General features: G+C 49.9%; 1 protein-coding gene across 1 annotated transcript; it reads right to left on the reverse strand.

Annotated features, from left to right (window-relative positions):
- Positions 1–2,794: 2,794 nt before the first annotated feature.
- On the reverse strand, positions 2,795–26,428 carry NUCB1 (nucleobindin 1). The gene is made up of 13 exons (XM_081273186.1): positions 26,271–26,428; positions 25,742–25,881; positions 23,620–23,727; positions 20,817–20,949; positions 16,558–16,661; positions 13,437–13,622; positions 13,113–13,203; positions 6,168–6,226; positions 5,815–5,907; positions 5,649–5,741; positions 5,159–5,329; positions 4,599–4,695; positions 2,795–4,482 (listed from the first exon to the last, which is right to left on the reverse strand). The coding sequence occupies exons 2-13, from the start codon at positions 25,868–25,870 to the stop codon at positions 4,370–4,372; spliced, it is 1,377 nt and encodes a 458-aa protein (XP_081129312.1). The 5' UTR covers positions 25,871–25,881; positions 26,271–26,428; the 3' UTR covers positions 2,795–4,369.
- Positions 26,429–26,609: the final 181 nt, after the last annotated feature.

A 26,609-nucleotide genomic window follows, 5' to 3' on the forward strand; every position in this document is an offset into this window, starting at 1 on the left:
TCCTGAGTTGAACCCAGGGGAATTCAACTACTGAGCCACATGCCCAGTCCTTACATTATATTTAGAGACAGAGTCTCACTGAGGCTGGCTTTGAACTTGCGATCCTCCTGCCTTGGCCTCATGTTTAGATTCTTTTCTTTGATGGAGTCAAGGACCTGGAAGGTTTGAGTAGAGGTCTCCTCTGTCTCCTCGGACCTCTTATAGTGACAAAAGTAAAAAAATGATAATCTGGTTTGGAACCTCACAGAAGCTGGAGTGTTTGGGGTTGGGACTGAATATCAACAGAGCAAAGGGTGGGAGGAGTGCAGAGGAAAGACAAGTTCAAGGGGCAGGAGAGGCCTCCAGTGCCTACAGCTTCCAGCAGGCAGGTGCCACCAAGGACTGAACACAAGGCCTTGGGCTTAACAGGTGAGCAGGGACTCAACAGGTTAGAGAGGCTCAGCCCAGGACTCAGAATAAAAGGTAGGTGAGGAGACAGGTGGGCAAGAACATGGTGTGTTTTAAAGGTTGAAGACTCAGAAAGGAGGCAGGAAATCAGAGGCCCAGAGAGGGAAATATTTGTTTTTTTCCGTCTGCTGTGACTACATACTTAGTGGCTTAAAATGACACAAACTTATTCTCCCACAGTTCTGGAGGTCAGAAACCCAAAATGGGCCTCAGTGGGCTAAAATAAAAATGTCTGCAGGGCCAGACACAGTAGCACACTTCGGTGATCCCAGCGACTCTGGAGGATGAGGCAAGAGGATTGCAAGGATTGCCAGCCTCAGCAATTTAGCAAGACTCCCAGCAACTTAGCAAGACCCTGTCTCAAACAAACAAAAATTTTAAAAGGGACTGGGGATGTAGCTCAGTGGTGAAGCATTCCTGGGTTCAAGCTTCAGTATCTGCTATACCCCAAAATGTGGGAAGGGCTGGTTCCTTCTGGAGGCTCTGCGGGGAGTGTTAGTCTTCTGTCACTGTGACAACACCCAAGATCATCAATTCTTTTGGCTCATGGTTTCAGTCTATGGTCACTTGACCTTGTTGCTTTGGGCCTGTGGTGACACAGTAAGTACATCATGGGTGGGAGCATAGGGCAGAAGCGACTCACCTCATGGAAGTCAGGAAGCAAAAAGAGAGGGGAGAGGCAGGGTCCTGATACCTCCTTCAAGGGCACAACCCAATGGCCTATCTTTCTCCCATTAGGCCCCACCCTTTATTTATTTATTTATTTTTCAAAGAGAGAGAGAAAGAATTTTAATATTTATTTATTTATTTTAGTTTTTGGCGGACACAACATCTTTGTTGGTATGTGGTGCTGAGGATCGAACCCGGGCCACACGCATGCCAGGCGAGCGCGCTACCGCTTGAGCCACATCCCCAGCCCTAGGCCCCACCCTTTAAAGGGCCCACCACTCTGGATAGCACCACAGACAACTAAATCATGGAAGACAGGATTTGTTTTCTTGCCTTCTCCAGCCTCTAGAAGCTGCCTATATTCTTGGCTCATGGTCCTCCTCACTCTGAGGAGTTCCGTTGTCACATCTCCTCCCACTGTTTATCCTCACCTCCCTCCAACAGAGACCCTTCAGATTCTATGGGGCTCACCAGGAGAATCCAGAATCATCTCCTCAACTCAAAGACCTTTATGTCATCTGCAGAGTCCATTTTGCCCCTAAGGTCACACAGTCACAGGTTCTGCAGATTAGGATATGAAGACCATTGGGGAGCTATTATTCTGATACTCCAGAGGGAGTTTTAAATGTCTGCTTTATTGCAATTGACTGTGGTGAAGCCAACACAGTCGTGGACCACTGCCAATGAAGAGAGTGGGCTAGATTCCCAAGGGGGATGCACCACACCAAGGGCCACAGAGGGAGCCCCAGGCAGGGTCAGAACCCAGGAAAGCCTGAGCAAGAGCTTCCACTGCATCTCTGCAGGATGCACTGGTGGGCCAGGAGAGCAGGTGTAGGCTGGGCAAGTTTGGATAACTGCAGCAAGCTCTGGGGGAAGGCAGCGTCTTGATTTCTTCGGCACTTGGCCTTGGGATGACCAGGGCAGGGGAGCATGGGCCTGGAATGTAAGAGCCCCTGATAAAGGCGAGTGGGTGTGAGCTCTGAAATGGTTGGACTCACATGAAACAGGAGCACAGATGTTCTTGGACATACTTTTGGGACAGGACAGTCCAAGGGGAGAGTCATCATTTAAAAACCTGTGTTCAGGGGCCAGGGTGGGGTAGGTAGTTCAGTTGTAGAGCACTTGCCTGGCCTGTGCCAGACCCTGGGTTTCATCCCCAGCACCCCAACAAAACACCAAACAGGTGAACTTCACTGTAAACAACAAAAGCAACGGATGCGGACAATCCCAGCTAGTCAGGAGGTTAGGGCAGGAGGATGGCAAGTTGGAGGCCATCCTGGGCAACTTAGAGACCCTGTCTCTAAATAAAATGAAAAGGGCTGGGGATGTAGCTCAGTGGTAGAGTGCTTGCCTTTGATATTTTGGGGTGCTGGAGTCTCACATGTGTTAACCAAGCGCTCTACCGTAAGGTTACACATTTAGCCCATCAATAATGGTGGAGACACATCAATAATGTCTATTTTAAGCCAAAAGATGCTGGTGGTTAGCCAGGTGCAGTAGTATAGGCCTGTAATCCCAGCAGCTCAGGAGGCTGGGGCAGGAGGATTGAGTTCAAAGCCAGCCTCAGCAACTTAGCGAGACCCTGTCTCTAAAAAAAAATATTAAAAGGGGAAAAAAAAAAGATAACTGGCTCTTGCCGGTTTTAAACTAAAATAAAATGCATGGAACTACAATAAAATCAGGTGCTCCTACTAGACTTTTATTTAAATAGAATTTTAGGGCTGCGGATGTAGCTTGGTGGTACAGCCTTTGCCTAGCATGTTTGAGACTACTGAGTTCCATCTCCAACACCCAAACAAAACAAAAAACAGAATTTAATCTAAACAAATATTCTCTTTCTTTTTAATAGATCCCAATTTGGTTCCAGGATACTGTCCCCATTCCAGGTGAGGAGAATCACTACTTGTAGATGCCATCTTGGTGGACCCGTGGCATTCACTGTGCCTCAGGGCCAATGGGACATAAGGAGAGAGGTGCCCGGAGCAGGAGCTTTAGGGACAGATTTCTCTCCCACTTACAATGCTCAGGACAGGAAGGGTGTGGCCCCTTCATTTGCCAGATGTTGGTACAGATATATGTGACATCAGAGCAGCTGCAGCTACTTTGGGGCCATGGGGGAGTTCCCCAATGGGGGATGGGAGAACCTGGTTCTGACAACCCTGAGGCCTTCCTACCCTGGGACTTCTTTCATGGGGTAAGAGTGTGTATGTGTGTGTGTTTGTCTCTGTATTTTAATTTTTAAGCTCAGGTTTGTGTTTTCTCTCCTTGTGACTGAAGGGGTCCCTTGGGAAACCGGTAAACTTGATGCCAGGACTATGTCTCTCAGGAATGATACCTGACTATGAAAGGAAGAGGACTGAGGCAGGTGACGTGCGGGGGCAATTTCAGAGGGAATGGTACATACACATGGACAAAGAAGCATGTTTGTTCCACAGGGTGCATTGAGGGGTCTGGAACACAGCGCAGGCCGAGAAGCCCTATGAGACGAGGACTGAAGGGTGGGCAGGGCCAACCTTCAGGGTCTCCCAGGTGAGGGTCCCAGCTAAGGGGCTGGGACCTGGTCCTGGAGTGGGGCCAGCTCCAAATACCTCCCAGGGCAGCGTGGAGTGGGGCTGGGGGCAAGAGGTCAGGGAGGAGGCTGGGGATGAGGTGGCTGGAAGCCAGGGTCCCAGGGAGAGTCCATCTCAGTCCAGAGCTGACCAGCTATGCTGAGAGCCCTCCTTTCCCTCAGCATCCAGCCACACAGAGGACACTGAAGCATTGCTGGTTCCACCCAAAGTAGGACAAGGTCCTGAGGGACCACCCAAGCTCCCAGAAACCAGAAGCAGCTGGGCCCAGAGTAGCAGGCAGGATTTCAGGCAGCTGTGGGGACACAGGAAGCCTGAGCAGCCTCAACCACCATCTGGGAAGGCAGGCACAGAGCCAGTGCTCCTAGGAGCAAGCAGGGGCTTCCGCAAATTAAGCTGACCCAGTGGGTACCTGATTGGACATGTGAAGTGGTCTTGGGAAGGGACCCAAGGAAGCCCCAGGGAAGGGACAGGAAGAAAGAACCACAGACTCAGAAGCTAGGAAGCTGAGACCTGCAATCCGGTCAGATGTATGGCCTGAGAAGCAATGCGTGAAATGCCACCCTGTCCCCCTCCTCCTGGAGGCCCTGTGAGCTGCTGACCCCGGAGAAGGCTGACTGAGACACTTCATCCAGCTGCTGTTAGCTGTCACGGTAGGAACTAGGAGGGCTGGAGCCCCTGAGGGATCATAGGTGCTGGGAATCCAGCTGGGGCACCTCGGGGGGCTGTTCAGGAATCTTCTTTTCAGAAGTATCAACATCCTTCTGGTCACCAGCTGGAGCTGGGACAGGGACATCACCTGGAAATGGAGGAGGAAATGGTGACCCTAGGCAACCCAGTCTTAACCCAGGAGTCCCAGCTCTCCTCCCTCAGGAGTCCAGGCCCAGTCCCTCCTCCCTGGGCCCAGGACTGCACCTGTGTCGGGGTGGAACTTGAGCTCTCCTTCAGGGTTGGCAGGGGGTGTGTTACGGGCCTCCTGCTCCTGCTTCCTTTGCTCCATGTGCAGAACGGCCTGCAGGAGGGTGACCACAAGGAGGTCATGACACTGGCATTCCAAGTTGCACAGGCCTCAGTCCCCAAACTGGGACTCCACGACAACCTGTTAAGTGGTCTTGGGCTAGTCCCCTTTCCATGGGCCTCAGTTTTTATCAATCACTGAGAGGTAGGCTTAATCCTCATTAAGAATCCAGTTCTCTTCTGTCATGGCTTGAGTCCTGCCTTGGGACAGCAAAGCCCTGGCTGAATCCTTCGCTTCCCTCCCTGGCCTTTCCCCCTCTCACATTCCCACTGCCCTCACCTAACATGGCAGGCACAGTACAGCCAGGAAACAACTGCCCTTACTTAAGATGGCAGCTGAGGACTACCAGTAATTAACATGGTGAACACAGGCCTTCCCAGTCTCTGGGCACCCATGCGGACAAGGACAGGAGCCACCAAAGACCCAGAGGATGGGCCCAGCTTCCCCAGCCAGTCACCTGCTGCAGCTCTCTCTTCTGGGCTTCCAGGCGGCCCTGAGACCGCCCTAGGGCCTCTGTCTCCTGGCTGAGGCGCAGGGCCTTGGCATTCAGCTCTGCCTCCCGGGCGGCCAGCTCCTCCTCGAAACGCCTCAGCTCTTCCTCTGTATAGGCTGGGTGCATCTCCACTGTCTACAGGGCCCAAGACAAGGGCCATGAATGGGGGCAACTCCAGCCGTGGCCCACCCATGTTGGAGAGGGCTCTGCCAAAGGAGGTTTAGAGAAGGCTGGGAGGCGGTGGCCTGGCACGTGGGCAAAAGAGACCTAGGCGGGGGTACAGGATGAGATAAAGAGCTAGGGAGAAGGGAGAACAGAGACCAAGAAATATGGGACACAGACCCAGAGAGAGGGGACAAAGACGCGGAGTATGAGAAGTAGCCAGTCCTTGAAAGAAAAGTTAGGACTGGGAAAACAACCTATTTAGGCTCCAGATTGTTCCCAATGTCCTTACCTCCCATCCCTCCCCAGTGTCCCCATACTCCTTCCTCTGTGTGGATGCAAGGAACTCCTCCAGGGTCACTAGCCGGTCCTGGTTCGTGTCCACCTGGGGAACCAGAACAGGGTAAGGGCCAAGAGCTGAGGCCACTGCCCTCCCTGGCCCATGTCCCTCCTCTCACATTCTTCATCACATGCTCCCGCATGCGCAGCCGCTCCTCCTCCATCTCCCGCATGTCGTCCTCCTCATTCTTCGGGTCATACACCTTCTCCAGCTGCAGAGTTGTGTGAGAATTGGGAAGTCATGAGAGGTCCAGGGTAACCCTCCTCCAGATACACCCAAACAACTTCAACTCCCAGCAGGCCCTGGGGCTCCCTGATACTCCTGGCAGCCTCTCATTGCCTTAGAAGCTGCTGGGAGTTGGAGTCTTCCCTTAACTCCCACCCAGGAGGACTGAAGGGGACCAGAAGGAGCCCTGAGAGGACATGTGGCTGATGTGGATGTCCCCTCTGCCCACAGCTTTAGGACACTCACCTCCTTGGTGAACAGGGCCTCTAGCTCCTGCTCATCCAGGACACCATCACTGTTGATATCTGAGGGGGAGAAGACAGCGGGGTGTCTAGTGGGTGGAGAACAGGGTGGTCTGATTCCCAAGGGACAAACTGGTAAAGAAATTTGGGGCTGATGTGGGGTATATTATCAGGGGACAGGTAATGATGCGACTCTGGCAGTGGAATGGTGGCCTGCAGGCTTCAGCACCCCTGCTGGCCCATTGCCAGGACGGCCCATTCCCTCACAACCAGGGTCCCAAGAATGAGGGCGAGTTGAGCTCACTGTCACACGGGACTCTCTCTGTACCTAGCACCCAGTATTTCAGACATAGGTCAGCTCCTTTGCCCAGGATCTGGGGAGTACAGGGACCTCTGCCTCCCAGGGAACCGGGCCAGTGCTGACTCCAGGTGCCAGGGGACTCACCCAGCTGCAGGGCTCAGGCTGCCACACTCTCTGTCTCCGCCTCTCCCTTTTCTGCTCACTCCTGATCATCAACCTGTTCCTGCCAAGGTGACCCAGAACCCTAATCTTGCAAATACAATGATTTTGTATTGTCCTTGACTCTTCCCTGGGTTTCCAGAATGTCCTTGAGTCCTTTCAGGCTGACCCAAGTGTCCGGCTCTTTTTTTTTTTTTTTTGGTGGTGCTGGGGACAGAAGCCAGGGCCTTGAGCATGTGAGTCAAGCTCTCTACCAACTGAGGAATGTCCCTAGCACATCCAGGTTAATTCTTTTGCTGACCTCTACATATCTGTGCACCCCAGGGCTCTGGCTTGGGGGCCACTTCTTTACCTACACTGGATCTGTGCTATCTAATGTGGGAGTCGCCAGCCACATGGGCTATTTAAATTTAAAATATTAAGATTTAATAAGGGCTGGGGATGTGGCTCAAGCGGTAATGCGCTCGCCTGGCATGCGCGGGGCACTGGGTTCGATCCTCAGCACCACATAAAATAAAAATAAAGATGTTATGTCCACCGAAAACTGAAAAATAAATATTAAAAAATTCTCTCTCTTTTCTTAAAAAAAAAAAAAAGATTTATAAGAGGGTTGTAGCTGTGGCTCAGTGGCAGAGTACTTGCCTAGCATGTGTGAGGCACTGGGTTTGATCCTCAGCACCACATAAAAATTTAAAAAATAAAATAAAATAAAGGTATTGTGTCCATCTACAACTAAAAATATCTTTAAAAAAATTTAATAAGATTTAGGGCTGGGGATACAGCTCAGTGGTAGAGCACCTCTGTTTTCAAGCCCCAGTACCTAAAAATAAAAGATTCAATAAGATTTAAACTTCAGTTTATCAGTCCCACTTGGTACATGGCAAGACTCAATAGCCGTAGGCGGCTGGTGGCTGTCATACTGGACAGGCAAACACAGGACATTTTCCATCACAGAGTTCTACTGGCCAGGACCTTCCCTAGATGGGCTCTTCTGGTTACTCAGATTTCAGAGTCATCCAATAATGGCCTCCATTCTTTTTTTTTTTTTTTTTTTTTTTTAAAGAGAGAGTGAAAGAGGAGAGAGAGAGAGAGAGAGAGAGAGAGAGAGAGAGAGAGAGAGAGAAGAATTTTTAACATTTATTTTTTAGTTCTCGGCAGACACAACATCTTTGTTTGTATGTGGTGCTGAGGATCGAACCCGGGCCGCACGCATGCCAGGCGAGCGCGCTACCGCTTGAGCCACATCCCCAGCCCGATGGCCTCCATTCTTGAATACACAACTGTCTACAATCCCTCTCCACCTGGATGTGTAACAGACATTCTAATTTAACCCGAGCAGACCCACCTTCCCTAGCAATCACATCCTTCCGTCCCATGTCTGGAAGGGAACTGGAAGGTTCCTCAAAGTTGCTTGGGACAAACACCTTGGAGCTACCCTTGACCCTCTAACAGCTAATCCAATCCTATCAGCTGACTTTCAAGGTGATTCCAGACTCTAAGCACTTCTCCCTACTTCCCTTGTTCCAGCTACCAGTATTTCACCCTCCTCACTGAACTCTTGACTTTGGCCCTTGTCCCTATAGTCAGTCTGAGCTCAACACAGTACCCAGGTGGATAATAAAATCCAAGTTCCTTTCCTTGCCATAGGGTCCCTGGTGGCTGCTACTGCCCCTGCAATCACTCTTCTTCATGCATTCTGCTCCCACAGCCTGGAAACCCACACGTTCATTCTTCCTTGCTTTTCCCCACCTAAAATGTTCTTCCCTCATACTAGTAGGAAATAGACCAGAGACCCTGTGCTTAATAGAATAAAAAGTAGGCCCAACTCTTCATCATGTCAGCTCAGGCCTGATTTCCTTAACAAGACTCCTACTAAAGTGCAAGAAATAAATTCAAGAATCAATAAATGTGATGGATTCAAGCTGAAAAGCTTCCTAGCAAAATAATAATAATAATAACATGAAGACAGAGCCTATAGAATAGGAGAAAATCTTTACTACATGCACATCAGATAGAGCAAAAATCTCCTATATGAAGAACTTAAAAAACTTTAACACCAAACAACAACAACAACAACAACAAAAAATCAATAAATGGGCTAAGGATCTGAGCAGACACTTCACAGAAAATACACAATCGATCAACAAATACATGAAAAAATGTTCAAATCTCTGGCCATTAAAGAAATGCAAATCTGGGGCTGGGGATGTGGCTCAAGCGGTAGCGCGCTCGCCTGGCATGCGTGCGGCCCGGGTTCGATCCTCAGCACCACATACCAACAAAGATGTTGTGTCCGCCGAGAACTAAAAAATAAATATTAAAAAAAAATTCTCTCTCTCTCTCTCTCCCCCTCTCTCTCTCACTCTCTCTTAAAAAAAAAATAAAGAAATGCAAATCAAAACTATCCCTAAATTTCATCTCACTCTAGTCACAATGGCAATTATCAACAATACAAGCATCAATAAGTGTTGTCGAGGATGTGGGGGAAAAAGTACACTCATTCATTGCTGGTGGGACTGCAAATTGGTGCAACTACTCTGGAAAGCAGTGTGGAGATTCCTTAGAAAATCTGGAATGGAACCACCATTTGACCTAGCTATCCCACTCAGGACTTAAAATCAGCATACTATTGGTGAAGGCGATCCCCCACTCACTGTCTTGACAGGGTCACAGTGAGAAAAAGTGCTGGCAAAGCCACGCTGGTTGGTGGGAAACCGAAACCATGAGACCCTTTTTTATGTAATTAGGACTTTTCATTTTCATGCTCATGTTCCTGACAGGAGGCATGAGTACGCTAAATGCCAAACAAATTAAATTTCAGATGGCTAGAACATAACAGGTAGTTCATGCCTTGAAGGCTGTTCTACTACCCCTCAGCATATCAAGAACAAAGTAGAAGGCTGTTCTTCTATCTCATTACATTGTGGACAAACCTGATAACGGACAACAATCATCCTCTGAAAGGTCATGAGAATTTTAGGCACCACATTGATTATATCAACTAGAACCCAAGCCCATATTTCTGGCCTCTTAGAAAACCTAATCATTATGCTTATTTTACAAAGTTCACCACATGTAGTCTCATTCTTGATTGAGGAAAGTTATATTATACACTTAGGAAAGTTAAAACATATAAAGATATATTCTTCTCTTTTTATAAACCCTTTTTTACTTTACATAGGGATATATGATGAGCATAGTTAATATTGGTGGAAAGTGGATTGATGTTTAGAACTTACTTTCTATTGAGAGAGATTATAAAGATATGAGAACTAGTGCACCTTGACTGAGGAACAAAGAAACTCTGAGAAAGCAGCTCAACCAGTTTTATGAGAATAAATTTAGGAATTAATTAAAATAGCTTTATAAGACACAGTTTTAGAATAATGTTAGAAATATTATTTTATTTAGATTCTTAAGTTTAGAAATTCTTAAGTTTTTAGTTGTATGGGTTTCTGATATGTTTTAAGAATGATTTATAAACTTTAGGATGTTTTAAGTATAAGATTTAAGGGGACTTTTTTAGATGGGAATTTTAGATTAGAAATAAAAGTACAAGTGTACTTTAAACTTAAAGGTTAATGATTGGTTAGGAGACTTAAGAGTCTGGTTATGTAGTTTGGCATTAGTTAATAAGAAAATAGCATATCTTGGGGAAAATAGTAAATCTTGGGAAAATCTGAAAAATGTAAATTAGTGACGTATTTTATTAATGATTCTGTACTTTTAATAATTAAATAACTAAAGGTCATATCCTGGAAAAATGTAAATTAATGTTACATTTTTTTGTACCCCCAATCATGGTTAAGGAAATGTCATGTCTTGGCAAAGTTTTAAATTATATAATCAATGACGTATTCTGAATCTATAATGATGAGAAAAACTGTAATAAGAGATGACCCAGAGAAAGCTGCATTAGCTCTCTCTCTCTGGAGATTGCTCCAACGGAACGACTCCTGTCTCATCTTTTTGCTGACACCACTCATCCTTCAGGACTCCCTGGACCCCCCTAGGGCAGGACCCCAGCATACTATGGTGACACGGCCACATCAATGTTTATAGCAGCTCAATTCACAACAGCTAAACTGTGGAACCAACCTAGATGTCCTTCAACAGATGAATGGATAAAGAAACTGTGGTAGGTCTGGGGTTGTGGCTCAGCAGTAGAGCGCTTGCTCGCCTAGCATGTGTGAGGCCCTGGGTTCGATCCTCAGCACCACATATAAATAAATAAAAAAAGGTATTGTGTCCAACTCCAACTACAACTAAATAAATATTTTTAAAAAAAGAAACTGTGGTATACATACACAGTGAAATGTTACTCAGCCTTAAAAAAGAATAAAATTATGGCATTTGCAGGTAAATGGATGGAACTGGAGAATATCATGCTAAGCAAAGCAAGCCAATCCCAGAAAACCAAAGACCAAATGTTTTCTCTGATAAATGGATGCCGATCCATAATGGGGTGGGAGGAACAATGGAGAAACTCTGGATTGGACAGAGGGTAGTAAGGGGAGGGTCGGGGGTGTAGGGATGGGAAAGATGGTGGAATGAGACAGACATTATTACCCTATATACAGGTATGATTGCATGAACGGTGTGACTGCATCGTGTACCACCAGAGAAATGAAAAGTTGGGCTCCATTTGTGTAAAAAATAAATAAAATGTTCTTTCTCCAAACAGCCACAAAGTGCAACTTCATGGAGGCTGCTGTTCAAAAGTGCTCTCTTGAGGGGCTGGGGATGTGGCTCAAGCGGTAGCGCGCTCGCCTGGCATGCGTGCGGCCCGGGTTCGATCCTCAGCACCACATACCAACAAAGATGTTGTGTCCGCCCAGAACTAAACAATAAATATTAAAAAATTCTCTCTCTCTCTAAAAAAAAAAAAAAAAGTGCTCTCTTGAGCTGGGCCACCCAATCCAACAGCTACTAGTCACGTGGGGCAACCTCAATTGGTATCAAGTGCCATGAAAAAATAAGTAAAATAAGCCAATCACAAAAAAGGCAAATTCGGGATGATTCCAGTCAGATGAGGAACCTAGAACATCAAAGAGACTCAGAGACAGAGAGCAGGAGCCTGGCTGCCAGGGCTGGAGTGAGGGCTAAACAGGCCGCTGTTTGATGGGTACAGAATTTCAGCTTTGCCAGATGAAAAGATTCCCAGGAACTGGTTGCACAACAATGTAAATATATTTTATGCTACTGAACTGTATGTACATTTAAAAATGATTAACATGGTAAATTAGTATGGTGAAAAAAAAAATTTTTTTTTGTCCTGGGGATTAAACCCAGGGATACTTCACCACTGAGCTACATCCCCAGCCCTTTTGATTTTTTTTTTTTTTTATTTTGAGACAGGGTCTCAGTAAGTTGCCCAAGCTGGCTTTGTAATCATCCTGCCTCAGCCTCCTAAATCACTGGGATTACCAGTATGTTACCAGTATGTGCCACCATGCCTAGCCAAAAAAATAAAAAAACAAAACAAAACAAAACAAAAACCTTTTCAAATTAAAAGATTTCATTTATCAAAACTGGAAAAAAAAAAAACAAACAAAAATTCAGTCCTTCCATCAGTAGTCCAACTGCTCGGTAGCCACGTGGACTGCTGGCCAACATGCTCGACAGCACAACTGTGGGTCTCCTAAGAAAGTTCTACTGGGATACTGCTCATTTCACCTGATACAAATTATCTACAGAGGCTACTGAGGTCCCTTAACCCAGCTGTCTTCTCTCCATCTCCTGAGACTCTTGCAGAATTCATTTCAGTGATTCTGAGATACCTTTTCCTCTTGTGTATTTTATCATCCCTAAAGTTGAGATGTATCTTATGGACATTATTTCAGTTTAATTGGTGTCTGTAAAACCCTAGTGCCTCTCACTCAACTGTCATGAGTCACTCAAATACAGTGTGATCTGTCTGCCAAGTGGCTGTGATGGGAGGAACTCGGACTCGTTCAGTGTTATCCACAGGGTCTGAACCAAGCGTGGTGCTCACCAGGGAGCCTAGTCAATATCTGCCACATGAAGAAACCAGGTCCTGCCAAGCTCTGCTGATAAGCTACAGCCTCTGGGGCCAGGACCCAGGCACACCTGAGGGAGTCTGGCAACCCAGGCCCTGTTCTCAAAGGAAGAGGAATGTGCTGCTGATCCGCCAGAGAGATGTGACTCTCTAGGTTCTGGGGGCCTGGTTAGTAAGGAGCAGCCCAGCCTAGGTGACAGGACTCCCAGAGAGGATCAGGGCTTCTGGGCTGCTGTGGGAGGGCCACCCAGGCCTGGTCTGGGATGTTCCAAAATAGAGGCACAGCCTTCCAGGGAAGATCCTACCGCTAGCAAGAGGGAGGGCCAGGGCCTTTGGGTCAACCAGGGGGGATGGGTTCAGGCCTCTCAGGTCGGATGAAGCCCCACTGGAATGGGAGACCCCTCTTGGCATTCAGGCTGGGTCAGAGACTCCAGGTGCAGCCCGGGTCTGGGACACCCTCCCCACCTTACCATGCAGTATGAAGAAGGTCTTGGGGTTAAACCTGTTGGGGTCCAGTCCGTCCAGCTCCTCCCATACCTCCTTCAACTGGGCTTGGCTGCCCTGTGGAGGGGAGGGGACAGGAAGCAGCTCATGAGCAAGGACTCTGGGTGTCAAGGTAAGAACTAGAGAACTCCTTACCCCACCCAATAAACACTCCCCTCAAGCAAAAAGCAAATCAGGAAAACTACAATTCCCAGCAGCCCCTCGGACGGCTGGATACAGGCTCAGGGCCCTTGGAGGTTATAGTCCTTCAAGGACTCCACAGCCCTGTGGCGCTCTGGGAGCCGCCTTACAGGCACGTTGACTCTGGGGTGCTCCCGGTGCCGCCGCTGCTGCTCTTCCAGCTTCCTCTCCGCCTCCTTCCGCTGTTCTTCACCCAGTGACTCCAGGTAGCGGCGCCTCTCGTGTTCCTTGAGCATCTCGTAGCGTTTGAACTCCTCGTGATGGGCGGCGTCATACTGGGCAAGGTCCCGGGTGGCCTGTGCCAAGAGAAGGTGACTTACCTCTCACCAGAATCTAGCCTCGGAGGGACAGGCCCTTGCTGGGAACCTGGCCAGGAGCAGCTCCAACTTCCACCTGTGCCAAGACTCATGACCTGATCTCACTCTCTGGCTCTCCGCGGCTGCTCCTGCCCTAGAATGCACTCTGCTCTGTTTGTTCAGAAGAGAGTACAGTTGTGCAACAGTAACTTTGATCTGCCTCTTTCTAGTCCTCTACCATCTTGAGTTCTTGGAGAAATAAGTGAGGCACAACATGCTAGGTGGACCTGATCCGGAAAGCAGCGTAGCTGGATGGTCAACAACAGGAGGTCTTTAATTATTCTGCCCAGGGTTCAAATTCAGGGTCTACTGTGTGATCAAATCTCACTAGCTATATCATTTTTTTTTTTTTATCAGAGATTGAGCCACACAGGGGCACTTAACCACGGAACCTCCTCCCCAGCCCCTTTATTATTTTATTTTGAGAAAAGGTCTTACTAAGTTGCTGAGGCTGGCTTTGAAATTGCAATCTTCCTGCCTCAGCCTCCTGAGCCTCTGGGATTACAGGCATGCACCACCGTGCCTGGCAAATTTGTGTTGTTTTAAGCCACCAAGTCTCATGACTTGTTGTTACAGTAGCTCCAAGAAACACCCTGTGAGACTCTGTTGATATCTAACCCACAGAACTCTAAGGGTCATGAAAAAGCCAGGTGTGGTGATGTACACCTCTGGCCCCAGATACTCGGAAGGTTGAGGTGAGAACTGCTTGAACCCAGGAGTTAAATATCAGCTTAGGCAACACACAGCCAGACTCCAGCTCTAAGACAGGAGCGCGTATCTTGGTGAGAACCTGTCTCAAAATTAAAAAAACAAAAGGGGGGGCTGGGATTGTGGCTCAGTGGTAGGGCACTCGCCTAGTACATGCAAGGTCCTGGGTTCGATCCTCAGCACCACATAAAAATAAATAAATAAAATAAAGATATTGTGTCCAACTACAACTAAAAAATAAATATTAAAAAAAAAAGGTGGGGGCTGGGGTTATGGCTCAGTGGCAGAATGCTTGCCTAGCACGTGTGGGGCACTGGGTTCGATCCTCGCACCACATAAAAATAAACAAATAAAATAAAATAAAGGTATTGTATTCCATCTACAACTAAAAAAAATTAAAAAAGAAAGAAAGAAAGATGGGGACTTGGGTTGTGGCTCAATGGTAGAGCGCTTGCCTGGCATGTGTGAAGCATTGGGTTCAATTATTACCACCATAAATAAATAAATAAATAAATAAATAAACGAACGTTAATTGACAAATATATATACATACATACAAATATATATAATATATATATAAAAGAAAGAAAAAAGAAAGTAATGAATCATGCTGTTTTAAGCTACTAAGTTTGTGACCATTTGTTATAGCAGCAAGAGGAAACTAAACTGTGTGTGGACAGACTGCATAGAGGGATTCTCAACCTGGATAGCTGTACCTCTAGGGGACAGTTGTTAATGTCAGGAAACATTTTAGCTTGTCACAACTAGGGGAGATCTATACGCATCTATTCAGAGGAATCTAGGGCTGCTGCAAACAGCCTACAATGCTCAGGACAGGCCCCAACACACAGCTATAGGTGTTGGAGGGCAGAAGCAGAGATCCCCGTGAAAGAGCTTCTATGACTTGAGAAGGACGGGGGAGAGACAGTGGGACTAGAGAGAAGTGGACAGTTTCTGGAATGTTTCAGAAATAAGTGGAAAGAAATTTTTCAGGCAATTTGGGGGAGTATCTCAGTGGCACAGCATTTGCCTACTGTGTAAAGTCCTGAGTCTGAACCCAGCGCTGCAAAAAACACAATCCATGGATCAGTGAAATGTCTATTAATTATCCTTATGACCACTAGGTGGAGCACAAGAGGAACCAGAAAAGCGGGCCTGAGCCTGGCAGGTCCAGACAGAGGAGCAGGATCTCCCCTGGGAGAAGGTCCATGAGAGGGGAGTGGCCAGGGCGGGCCAGGCAGCCTCTTCCACTCCCAAGGCCTCTCCTTGGCCTTCCCCATAAGATAGGGCTGTGGACCTCACTTTTTAGGTGCAGACTCTTGGTTCCTATGGCCACTGTAACAGGGCACTGCTGCTCTTTTGTTTGGTACTGGGCCTGGAACCCAGGGGCACTCTACCACTGAGCTACATGCCCAGCCCTTTTGATTTCTTGCAAAGTTGCCCAGAATAGCCTCAACCTTGCAATCCTCCTGCCTATGCCACCAGAGTCGCTGGGATTACATAAGAGTGAGCGCCACTACGAATTGCCACAACTTAATGACTTAAAGTGATACAAACTGATCACTTTACACGGGAGGCCAGGTGTGAAATTAGTTTCACTAGGTGGAAATGAAGGTGTTGGTGGGGACAGGTTCCCTCTACAGATCCTGAGGGAGAATCCTCTTCACTTCTCCAGCTTCTACAGCTGGTTCTGTGGCCTGTGGACCCTTCCCCATCGCAAAGCCAGTGGTGTGGCATCTGGCCCAGCTGTCCCTCTGCCTTCTGTTTCTATTTTTTCTTTTTGTGGCGCTAGGGATGGAACCCAGGGCCTCATGTGTGCCGAGGCCCACCTGGGTGACGCAGGATCACTGCCTCATCTCAAGGTCCTTCATTAATCACACCTTCCAAAGTCCCTTTTGCCATGTCAGGTAAAAGTCACGGGTTCTGGGATTAGGACATGGACATCTTGGGAGGGCACTGTTGGGCCCGCCATGAGGTCCCAGAGAGGACAGCCCCTACCCCAGACCACACAGGAAGGACAAGGCCAGGGGGCAGTAGAGCGAGGCCTGAGGGAGGCGAAGCCCACCCTGCCTCCACCTGCCACTCTCCTGTGTGGACCTGGGGAGGACGTCTAGAGACCAGCACCCTGCCAGCTTCCCGCGTGCCCTTCAGCTCAGCCCCTCCATACCGTCTGGATTAGCAGCTCCAGGTCTCGGGCCTCGAATGTGTGCTGGTTCTGCGGGTCCAGGTGTTCAAACTGCTTCAGGAGATTCAGGTGATCCACCTGCACATCTGGATGAAGGAAGATTCAAAACAAACCATGGATTCAGGTGAGGTGGCACATGCCTGTCATCCCAGCTACGAGCAGGGCTGAAGCAGGAGGATCTTGAGTTCAAAGCCAGCCTCAGCAAAAGCAAGGTGCTAAGCAACTCAGTGAGACCTTGTTTCTAATAAAAAATACAAAGGGCTGGGAATGTGGCTCAGTGGTCGAGAGCCCCTGAGTTCAATCCCTGGTACCAAAAAAAAAAAAAAAAAAAAGGGTTGGGGATGTGGCTCAGTCCATGAGGTCCTGGGGTAAGTCCCTAGTATAGCAAAAAACAAAAAATAAAACAAACAGGACATCTTTTCTTTCAGAAACCCCATCTTTGGCCAGGCGTGCTCTAAGGGAAGTGGCAGAGAGTGCAGGGAACAAAGTGGACCATCAACTGGGCCTAGGGCAATCAGGGTGGGCATCCTTAAGGAGGTGATCCCAACACTGAGTCTGATGCTTAAAATGACACTAACTATGACACTAACTATGACAATAACTATGATAATAACTGACACATACAGAGCGCTGACCACCTGCCAGGCCCTGCTCTACGCACATAAACTATGTAAGTCACTGACTTTTCACGACAAACTGATGAGGAGGGTTCTAGGCTTATCACCATTTTATAGATGTGAAAACTGAGGCCTAGAGAGAGGATGTGACTGCGGACACAGCAGGAAACAGTCAATCTGTCCCTGGGCATACATCCAGCCTAGAAAGACGAAGAGCAGGTGACCGTGGAATGACCACATGACCAGAGAGGACACTAACAAATGAGGGGAGGTTCTTCTGAGCAGGGCAGCCAGGGCATGTTGGTGATGGGGCTGAAGTAACATTCCCAATGAGTCCAAAGCTCAGCAATGCAAAGAGTTCTAAGAAAGAATGTCACAGGGGAGGGGGCTGAACAGGCAACGGTCCTAAGGTGAGAAAAGCCCATCACTCTCCATCATTTACCAAAGATGCTGGTGTAAGAAAGGCCAGCAGGGGGGCCACGTCAATGGGGGGGGAGGGGGTGGCGGGGGCGGGCCTGGCCCCCCAGCAGTATTGGGACCAGGAACTTGAGTCCCGGGAACTTGGGGAGACTCCGTGCTGGGATGGAACCCAGGGCCTCCTGCACACTGAATGAGCATCCCCAGCCCCCACGGCAGGTGCTGAACCAGGGGGCAGGACTTGAACTGGGGGTCACACGAGGCTAAATAACTGTGTCCCAAAAGTTAGCCAGGTCCTAATCCCCGGAACCTGTGACATCTGTGACCTTACATGTCAAATGGCCTCGGACTATTACACTCCCTCAAGATGGGGAGTACTCCCGGATCATCAGAGGGCGCCCTAAACGTCACCACAGCTCCTCTGAGAGCCCTGTAGAAGGCGATGCGCAGCTGGTTTTGCCATGGCGGACGGGGCTGTGGCCAAGAAATGCAACCCTGGAAGCTGCAAAGGGCAAGGGGGGTCCCCTGAGAGCCCCCAGGGCCTTGCTCAACCTTAACCCCCGTCCAGGGAGACCGGTTTCCAGCTTCTCGTCTCCAGGATGGTAAGACAAGGCCCTGTCTCAAAGTAAAAAAATAAAAAGGGCTGCTGTAAGTCCCCACGTGCTATGGTCTGTACATCTCTGTCCCCAAATTCATAAGCTGAAACTCCCAGTGAGAGTGTTGAGGAGGGGCCTCAAGGGCTGTGTCCTCATGAAAGAGGTCTGGGGAGCCTGGTGGCCCTTCTGCTGCGTCAGGGACACAGCAGTGCCACCTGTGAGGAATGAGCCCTCAGCAGACATCGGGCTGTGGGTGCCTTGATCTTGGACTTCCCAGCCCCCAGCTCTGTGAGAAATAAATTTACACATGAAAGAAAGCCGTGGTACTTCCCAGAGTGGTCAGAGGCATCTAATGCCTGTTAGCTGGCTCCCAGGGGCCACTCTGTGGAAATCAGGGTCCAGGGAACCAGCCCCAGGAGGAGAGGACGGCAGCTGGACCCAGGGCAGCAATGGAGAAGAGGAATGGGCAGATTTGGGCTTTTTTTCCATTTGGCCCTGGGATTGAACCCAGGGGTGCTCTCCCACTGAGCCACGTCCCCAGCCCTTTTTATTTTTTACTTTGAGACAGGGCCTTGCTGAGTTGCTGAGGCTGGCCTCAAACCTGCAAACCCCCTGCCTCACTGCGATTACAGGCCTGCGCCGCTGCACCAGCTCCAGATTTGGGACATTTTGAGTCGTGCTTAAAGGAACAACAATAAGAAAAAAATGCACAGCACCATCACAATGCTTGGCACACAGCCAAGCTGGTAGCAGCCAACACACAGGACGGATTTCTCTTCTTAGAGATAAGGGACCTCTGAATTTACTGGAGACTGAAACTGCAACCCTTAAGTAGCAGGCCAGACGGACGGTAGGAACGGCACCACCACAGGTAACAGACCATGCCCGTCCGTCTGTTCACCTTACAGACCCCGCACCCAGCCCAGGGCCGGCCCACAGGAGGGCTCAGCACCTTTGGTCCATAGGTAGAAGGAGTCGGATGATGGACAGCAAAGCAAAGCCTCCCGTCTACCTGGCATCCCCGTCAATGGCCAGGTCCCCGAGCTGCGCCATCAGCACCTCACAGGGTGTCAGGAGATGAAAGGAGAAGCTGCAGGGGAATCTCAGTAAAGGTGGCACACTCCTACACCAAGGAGGCACTGGGATGAGACCTGCCCCGGGAGACACCAGTACATGTCACAAAGACATGGGGAGGAAGACAGCATGGTTCATGTGGCCAAAAGGAACAAGCACCTCCATCATCTGTCCATCAGCTGGTGAGGGGCCAAACGAAATATCCAGAAAACAAACATTATCCAACCCTAAATAGGGATGGGACCACGCAGGTGACGCTGCTGCAGAGGGACAGAAGCCAGATACAAAAAGCCACATAGGTACAACTTTACTCAGTGCCTCCTGTCCCCAAACACCCGCTCCCTTGTCAGACTGGACAGAGTCCAGAAGAGGCGAATCCTCAGAGGCAGGAAGCCAGGGAGCAGCCGTCAGGGGAGAGGAGGGAGGTGGAGCTCAAGGAACTGGGTGATGAAAATATTCCAAAAGTGACTGGTGATTGTTGCCACATACTCGTGAATAATTGAATGGCACGAACGTCCTATTTCAACAGAGGAATTTAAAAAGAAAGAACACGGGGCTGGGGCTAAGTGGAAGAGCGCTTGCCTAGTATATGTAAAGCCCTGGGTTCGATTCCAGGCACCACATTAAAAACAAATAAATGAAATAAAGGTATAGTGTCCATCCTCAACTAAAAATATTAAGAAAGAAAAGAGTGAGCGCGGTCCAGGCACATACTGCAGCAAACCCTGTGTGGCATCGGGACACAGGAGGGGATCTTGGAATCTAAGTTGGCCCAGTGCGTTAAGAAATTATTGTTATTATTTTTAAAAAGCTGAATAAATAAACTATGAAACATAGCCCCTTCTGCCATGTAAGGACCCAGTAAAAAGCGCCACCTATGAAGCCGAGGGTGGCTCCCACCTGACCTCAGATCTGCTGCAGCCTCGAGCTCAGACTTCTCAGCCTCCAGAATGGGGAGCATCTAGTTATTCCACTTGTTAAAAGTATGTGTGTTCCCAGAGGCTCCGGAGGCTGAGGCAGGAGGATCGAGAATTCAAAGCCAGCCTCAGCAAAAGTGAGTGCTAAGCAGCTCAGCGAGACCTGTCTCTAAATAAAATGCAAAATAGGGCTGGGGATGGGGCTCAATGGTCAAGTGCCCCTGAGTTCAATCCCTAGTACCACCACCCGCCCGCCCCGCTGCAAAAAAAAAAGTGTGTGTGTGTGTGTGTGTGTGTGTGTTAGTCTCTGATATACACACTAAGAAATTAGAATCTTTCTAGGGGGGAGGACAAAGAAATAAACTAGTATGACTGGGGTGCAGCTCAGCGGTCGGGTGCTTGCCTAGCCCGCGCAAAGCCCTGGTTCCATCCCCAGAATCACAGAACGCATTAAATGACCACGATTTAAAAAAAAAAGAATAATAATAATAAAATTGTGAAATGGAAAACAAACGAAGGGCTGTTAGCGTGAATCATGCCAGGGAGGAAGCCACGCAATCTCTATGCACATTTCACAGAGGGGGTGAGGCCCCCCACCCACCCCGCCCGCCTGTGCTCACTGGTCTCCTGCTCTGCATCCATCTTGGCTTTGAGCAGCATCCGCAGCCGTGACACCTCCTGTCGCTTGAGCTCATCCAGCTTGGTGCGGACGTGGTGGCTGACGAAGTCCAGCTCTCGGCTCAGCTTCCCACTCTGCCAGGAGGGACACAGTCAGGCTGGGTGCCCAAGACAGCGCAATGGACTGCCTCGTCCTCTGCTCTCTCTAGGGTCTAACCCTAACCGTCCCTGGCTCACAGCTGGTCCCCAGAGACCAGGGGACCAGGTCCCAGCCTTTCAGCCTGACATGAGGCCCTCACTACCTCTGAGACCGCAGCTCCCATCGCATATTAAACCATGTTTGGTTCCAGGAGCACTAACTGGGCATGGGCACCCACATTCACAAGGCTACTTTCCACCACAGGACCTTTGCACATGCTATCCCTGCTGCTGGGATACTCCTCCATCACCCCTACCTAAGCCTAACCAGATCCTCACTGTCACTGTCCTTCAAAACCCAAGCACATGGCACCTCTCTCAGCTAAGAGTCCCCACGCTGTGCTGAGTACAGTGCTTCTCTGGGCTACTGCTATCATCAAACTTGATCCTCAGCATCAGAGTCGACCCTGCCCCTCTTTTGCTCACAGGACTCCGCAGTGCTCCCCATGACACTCAAGGCCCTGAAGTCTCCTGTCTAAGTCAGTCCCAAGGAGCCAATAGCATAGGGCTGGGGATGTGGCTCAAGTGGTAGCGCGCTCGCCTGGCATGCGTGCGGTCCGGGTTTGATCCTCAGCACCACGTACAAACAAAGATGTTGTGTCCTCCAAAAAACTAAAAAAATAAATAAATTCTCTCTCTCTCTCTCTCTCTCTCTCTCTCCACCCCCCTCATCTCTCTTAAAAAAAAAAAAAAAAAAAAAAGGAGCCAACAGCAAATAGCTCAAGGCAACAGAAAGCTCCTTCCCACACACATTTCCTCTTATCTGAAACCACATCTAAAATTCCACATCACAGACATTCCCACTGGGACTCAACTTTACTCAGGGCCTCCTGTCCCCAAACACCCGCTCCCTTGTCAGCCTGGACAGAGTCCAGGCCCTCTGTGATTGATCAGTCCTCTCGAGTCACCAGTAGCGTACCTTGTGACTCATGTCCACAGCTGTTGCAGACACTGCAGGACAAGGTGACCACAGCAGCCATCATAGCTACAGCAATCCGTTGTGCCTGCTATGTCCACCCTCTAACCCAGACCACAGCCCCACTTACAGATGTACAAACTGAGGCCCAGGAAGAGAAGAAACATGCCCAAGGCCCCTCAGATGGAAGGCCAGTTTCCAGCCTAATGACCGCATTGGAGTCAGGTCCCACAGGACCAGGAGTCCAGGAACGTGAGTTCAAATCCCAGCCCTGATGCAACACACACACACACACACACACACACACTGTGAGGCAGCACACCCTTCTCCCGGATCTCAAAACTGGGGCCGAGCTGGGCACTAGTGTGCATGCCTCAGGAGGCTGAGGCAGGAGGATGGTCAGTTCAAAACCAGCCTCAGCAGTTTAGTGAGGTCCTAAGCAACTCAGGAGACCCTGTCTCTAAATAAAATATGAAAAAGGACTGGGATGTGGCTCAGTGGTTAAGTGCTCCTGGGTTCAATCCCTGGTGCCGATAAACAAACAAACAGATAAACAGATAAATAAACAACAACGAAATCCAAAAAATTGGGGCCAAAATCACTGCCACCACAATGACGACTGGCATTTATGGCCAGGTCAGTACTTGTGGGGCTATCGCTGATTCACGTGGACTTTGCTCCTGCAGGAAAACTGTCCCGTAAGCCTGGCCACTTCCACAGAGGGAAACTGAGACAGAGATGTGGCCATCTGCCTGGGACAGGAAAAGGTGGGGTAGAGGTTGAACCTGGAAGAGAACCATTCAAGAACGCGACTGGCCACTCTGACGTCACTTGGACACAGGTGGCTTCCTGGGTCTGTTTCCTGGGCTGGGCACTGGAAGGGCTGGGCTGAGTGATTGTCCCGCATTAGGGTCCAACTGGATGGGGACAGAGGCAGTTCCGGGAGAGCCTGGAGGCTTCCGGGAGGACCAGGGCCCCTTCCCAATCTGCCTCAGTCCTTGGGACCCCTCCTGGGCCAAGGTGTCGGGACAACTCTGGGCTGAACACGTTCCAACGTGCGCTGGAATTGTGGGAGCTGGGACGGGGTCAGGCAGCTCCATCTTCCCACAGGGAACTTCTTGGGGTGGCCGCCTGGGGTGGGCTAGAGAGGGGCTGCTGTGGCGCTGGGCTCACCAGTCCAGGGGTGAACAAGCACTGCTACCAGGGCCTCAGTGTCCCCCTCTGGGAAATGGGGACAGACACGGCTCCTTTGGAGGCTGAAGAAGAGCATGGGCAAGAGATCCCAGCACCTCCGTTCTTGACTCCTTCCTCTGTAGAAGGCACCACGCTCAGCACTCCAATGAGCCAACCCCAGGGGCACTTGCCCCTCTACGTCTTTCCTCCTCTCCCAGATAATCTGGCACCTCGAGGTGGCTTCCATCATTATCCCCATTTTATAGGTGAAAAAACCGAGGGACAGGAAAGTGAGGTCCCGTACCGGGTCAATGGTAGAGACAAGACTGGAGGGCTGCCCATCGACCGCCGGCTTCCTCACACATTCCAGGGGTTCCCAGACCCTTCCCAGCTATGGTCCATGAGAAGCACCCCCTTTCTCCTTGAGTTTCACTGCCCAGAATCTGGGCAGAGCTGGAGCCCCACGGCCCCTGTGGGGCCCAGTGCTGCTCTACAAGCACAGACCCCTGGCCTCGTACCTTGATGTCCTCCGCATTGGCTGCCTGCAGCTTCTCCCGGAAGTGCCCATCTGTCTCTAGCACGTTGATGACCTCCTGTAGGTACCGATGGTAGTAGAGGCCCGTGTCCTGAGACAACAAGGTCAGACATATCAGCCCAGTCTCTACCCTCCCTGGCTCCTCCCCACAGACAGGAACTCAGCCCCACTCCAGAGTGGCCGCTGGGCAACCCAGGGACCTGCCACACAGAGCATGAGGCGGACTTCACAGAATAAGGGCTCCGGGGCCAGCAGACCTGGGTTCCAACCCTCACCAGGTGTGTAACCACAGGCCAGCTGCGTGACCCACTGGGCCACAGTCTTCACTCTTCCCAGGTCTGCAGTGGAGACGAATGGAAGTCATTCAGATGTGCACCCAGCCCAGCGGCAGCCTACAGAGCGGGTGTCTACAGGGATGTATCTTTGTTGCAAAGCAATGAAACGTGCTATCGTTCATTCACCCACACCTTCATTCACTGATTCATTCATTCATTCATCCACTTACTCTTCAACAAGCGCTGAGAGAGCCCTACCATGGGCCAGGCACTGGTCTAGGAGGGATGGCAAGTGACAAGACAGAGATTGCTGGCCTCCTGTCTTACCCCTGAGCCTCACTCTTTCTATTTATAAAAGGGACAATATAGTCTTCCCTCAGTATGGATGGTAGATTGGTTCCAGAACCCCAATACATATCAAACTCCATAATGTTCAAGTCCCTTACGTAAAAGGACAATTTGCATATAACCTACATGTACCTTCTTGTATCCATTATTTATGTATTTATTTTGTGGTGTGGGGGTGGAACCCAGGGGCTCATGCATAGAGGCCGCTCTACCACTCTGCTACATCCTCAGCCCACATTACTGAGGTATTAGCCTCTATTCTATTAGCCTTGGAATAAAAAAATAAATTCTCAGCTGGGTTCAGTGGTGCACACCCATAATCCCATCTAGACTGAGGCAAGAGGATCACAAGTTCAAACCCATTCTGGGTAACTTGTCTCAAAATAAACAACAGAAAGTGTTGGAATGTAGTTCAGTGGTAGAGCAGCCCTGGGTTCAATCCTCAAAAAAGGTTCAATCCTTTAAAAAAGAAGAAGAAAAAGAAGAAATTCTCTACCATGGTCCACAAGATGCCACATGATCTGACCCTTGTGCCAGCCCACGGGTCTCCAGGTCCCTCAAAGCACTCTGCTCCCTCCCACCACACAGACTTTGCCCAGGCTGTTCCCTCCCCCCCATTCACTTCCTTTCTTGCCCTTGATCTAGCATTCTTCCCTCCCCCCCTCACCTATCCTGCCCTCCTGGATCATCACTCTATCACCTGGGGCCCTTCCCTCTGTCTTCTTCTATCTCTCAGTGAGTGGGGCTGGTCCCTGAGGGCAGGGGTCTTAAATAGCTGGTTCTAGTGACCAGCACCTTCTGGTTCAGAGAAGATGCTCAAGAGAATGAACAAAGAAAAAGGGACTCAAAGGTGTCCTTCTCTGTTTGCAAAGATTTCACAGAACAGAGGCCTAACATGCTGGGAAAGGACCTGCCACGCAAGAGTGTGATATGATCCATCCCAAGATGCAATGACCTGTCCATTCTCAGGCCACACAAATCAGGGTGTTAGATCTTTAAAGTTCCAACTCTCCTAAGAGCAAAGGTTTCATCCTTGAAAAACACCCGTTGGAATTAATAAGCAGTTTATATATGCCCTTTTTAATTTAAACCACACCTCCATGAGCTCCACAAAATAAGAAAACCCCAGCTAATTAGTATGGTATTGCTCATGGAGCTATTGAGAAATACACTTCTTTCTCCTCAACCCCCAAATTCCTTCTTCGGTGGGGAGGATCTTAAGGTTTAAGTGGGGAGAGATGCTGACATTTTACTTAAAAGCCGACTTGATTTCCATATCTCTAAGTCAGGGACCCCCAGTTTTTCACCAAGTCATATCCCCAGGTACTGCAAAAATGGCAGGTAAATGACAAGCCACAACCGTGCGGCATGGAGTCTCTGGAGCATTCACCCAGCGGGCAGGGGTCCGAGGGGCTGTGCACGCGGGCGCGGGGATGGTACCACAGCAAACCTCTGGCCAGAGAGCAGGGCAGGGCTACTCACCGGGCTCTCGGTCGCAGGGCTCTCCTTCTCGGGCACCCCCCGCTCCAGGGGCACCGCCAGCACGGCACGCAGCAGCAGCAGCAGCGACGGCAGGAGGAAGAGGACTCCGTGGGGCCAAGTGGGAGGCATGGCGGCAGGGTCTGTGGAAAGGGAAGAGGAGCGGAGAGGTGGATAATCAATGAACGTTCCCCGGATCCGGGAACGCCACCCCAGGGCGCCGCCCCCACCTCCAAGAAGCAAGAGATTCCGCTTCGTTACAGTGACCCAGGATACCAGGCCTCTAGTCTTCCCTTCCTCCAACACAGGAGTCCGGGTCCTCAGTCCCAGGAGTCCCGGCTCCCGCACCCGCTCCTCTGACTCAGCTCCAGGATCTTGACCTCCGCCTCCCCCAGCCCCTCAGCCCCCCAGCCTCCTCTTTTCCAGGATCTACAAGTACCAGCACTCGGCCCACCGACCTCCAGGACTCAGTGTTCTGGCCCAGTGGCCCACACCCTCCCCAGCAGCCCAATCTGGAACCCCAGACCCTCACCTCTCTCCACCGCAGAGGGCGTTTTCCCGGGCCAGGACCTCCGGTGCGTTTCTGGCGATTTCCCTCCTAGGTCACGCCCACTTTCCAGCAGAAAATCCGCCCCAGGAGCTTGATTGGTCCACGCTAGCTCAGGACTCCTGCGCCCTCGTCTAGAGGCCCCACCCCTTGCCGAAGCCGCTCCCCTATTCTGGAAAGTCTCAGCTCCTTTCTTACAAGCTCCGCCTCTTAACGCAATATTTCCTGCCTCGTAGGCCACCGGAGCGAAGACCTAAAAAGAGAACTACAAATCCCAGCAGGGCCAGGAGGAAATAAAGACATATATATGAGTCTACTTCCGCG

This window comes from Spermophilus citellus, assembly GCF_964194105.1.
Source record: "Spermophilus citellus genome assembly, chromosome: 18".
NCBI lineage: Eukaryota > Metazoa > Chordata > Mammalia > Rodentia > Sciuridae > Spermophilus > Spermophilus citellus.

What these genes read in the sequence shown, in the direction of transcription:
- NUCB1 (XM_081273186.1), bottom strand. Translation starts at nt 25,870, where the DNA reads ATGCCTCCCACTTGGCCCCACGGAGTCCTCTTCCTCCTGCCGTCGCTG. An exon ending in CCAATGCGGAGGACATCAAG is followed by an intron (nt 20,950 to 23,619) that starts GTACGAGGCCAG and finishes CCCTCCTGGCAG; the next exon opens with AGTGGGAAGCTGAGCCGAGA. An exon ending in AGAAGAGAGAGCTGCAGCAG is followed by an intron (nt 4,696 to 5,158) that starts GTGACTGGCTGG and finishes ACCCTCCTGCAG; the next exon opens with GCCGTTCTGCACATGGAGCA.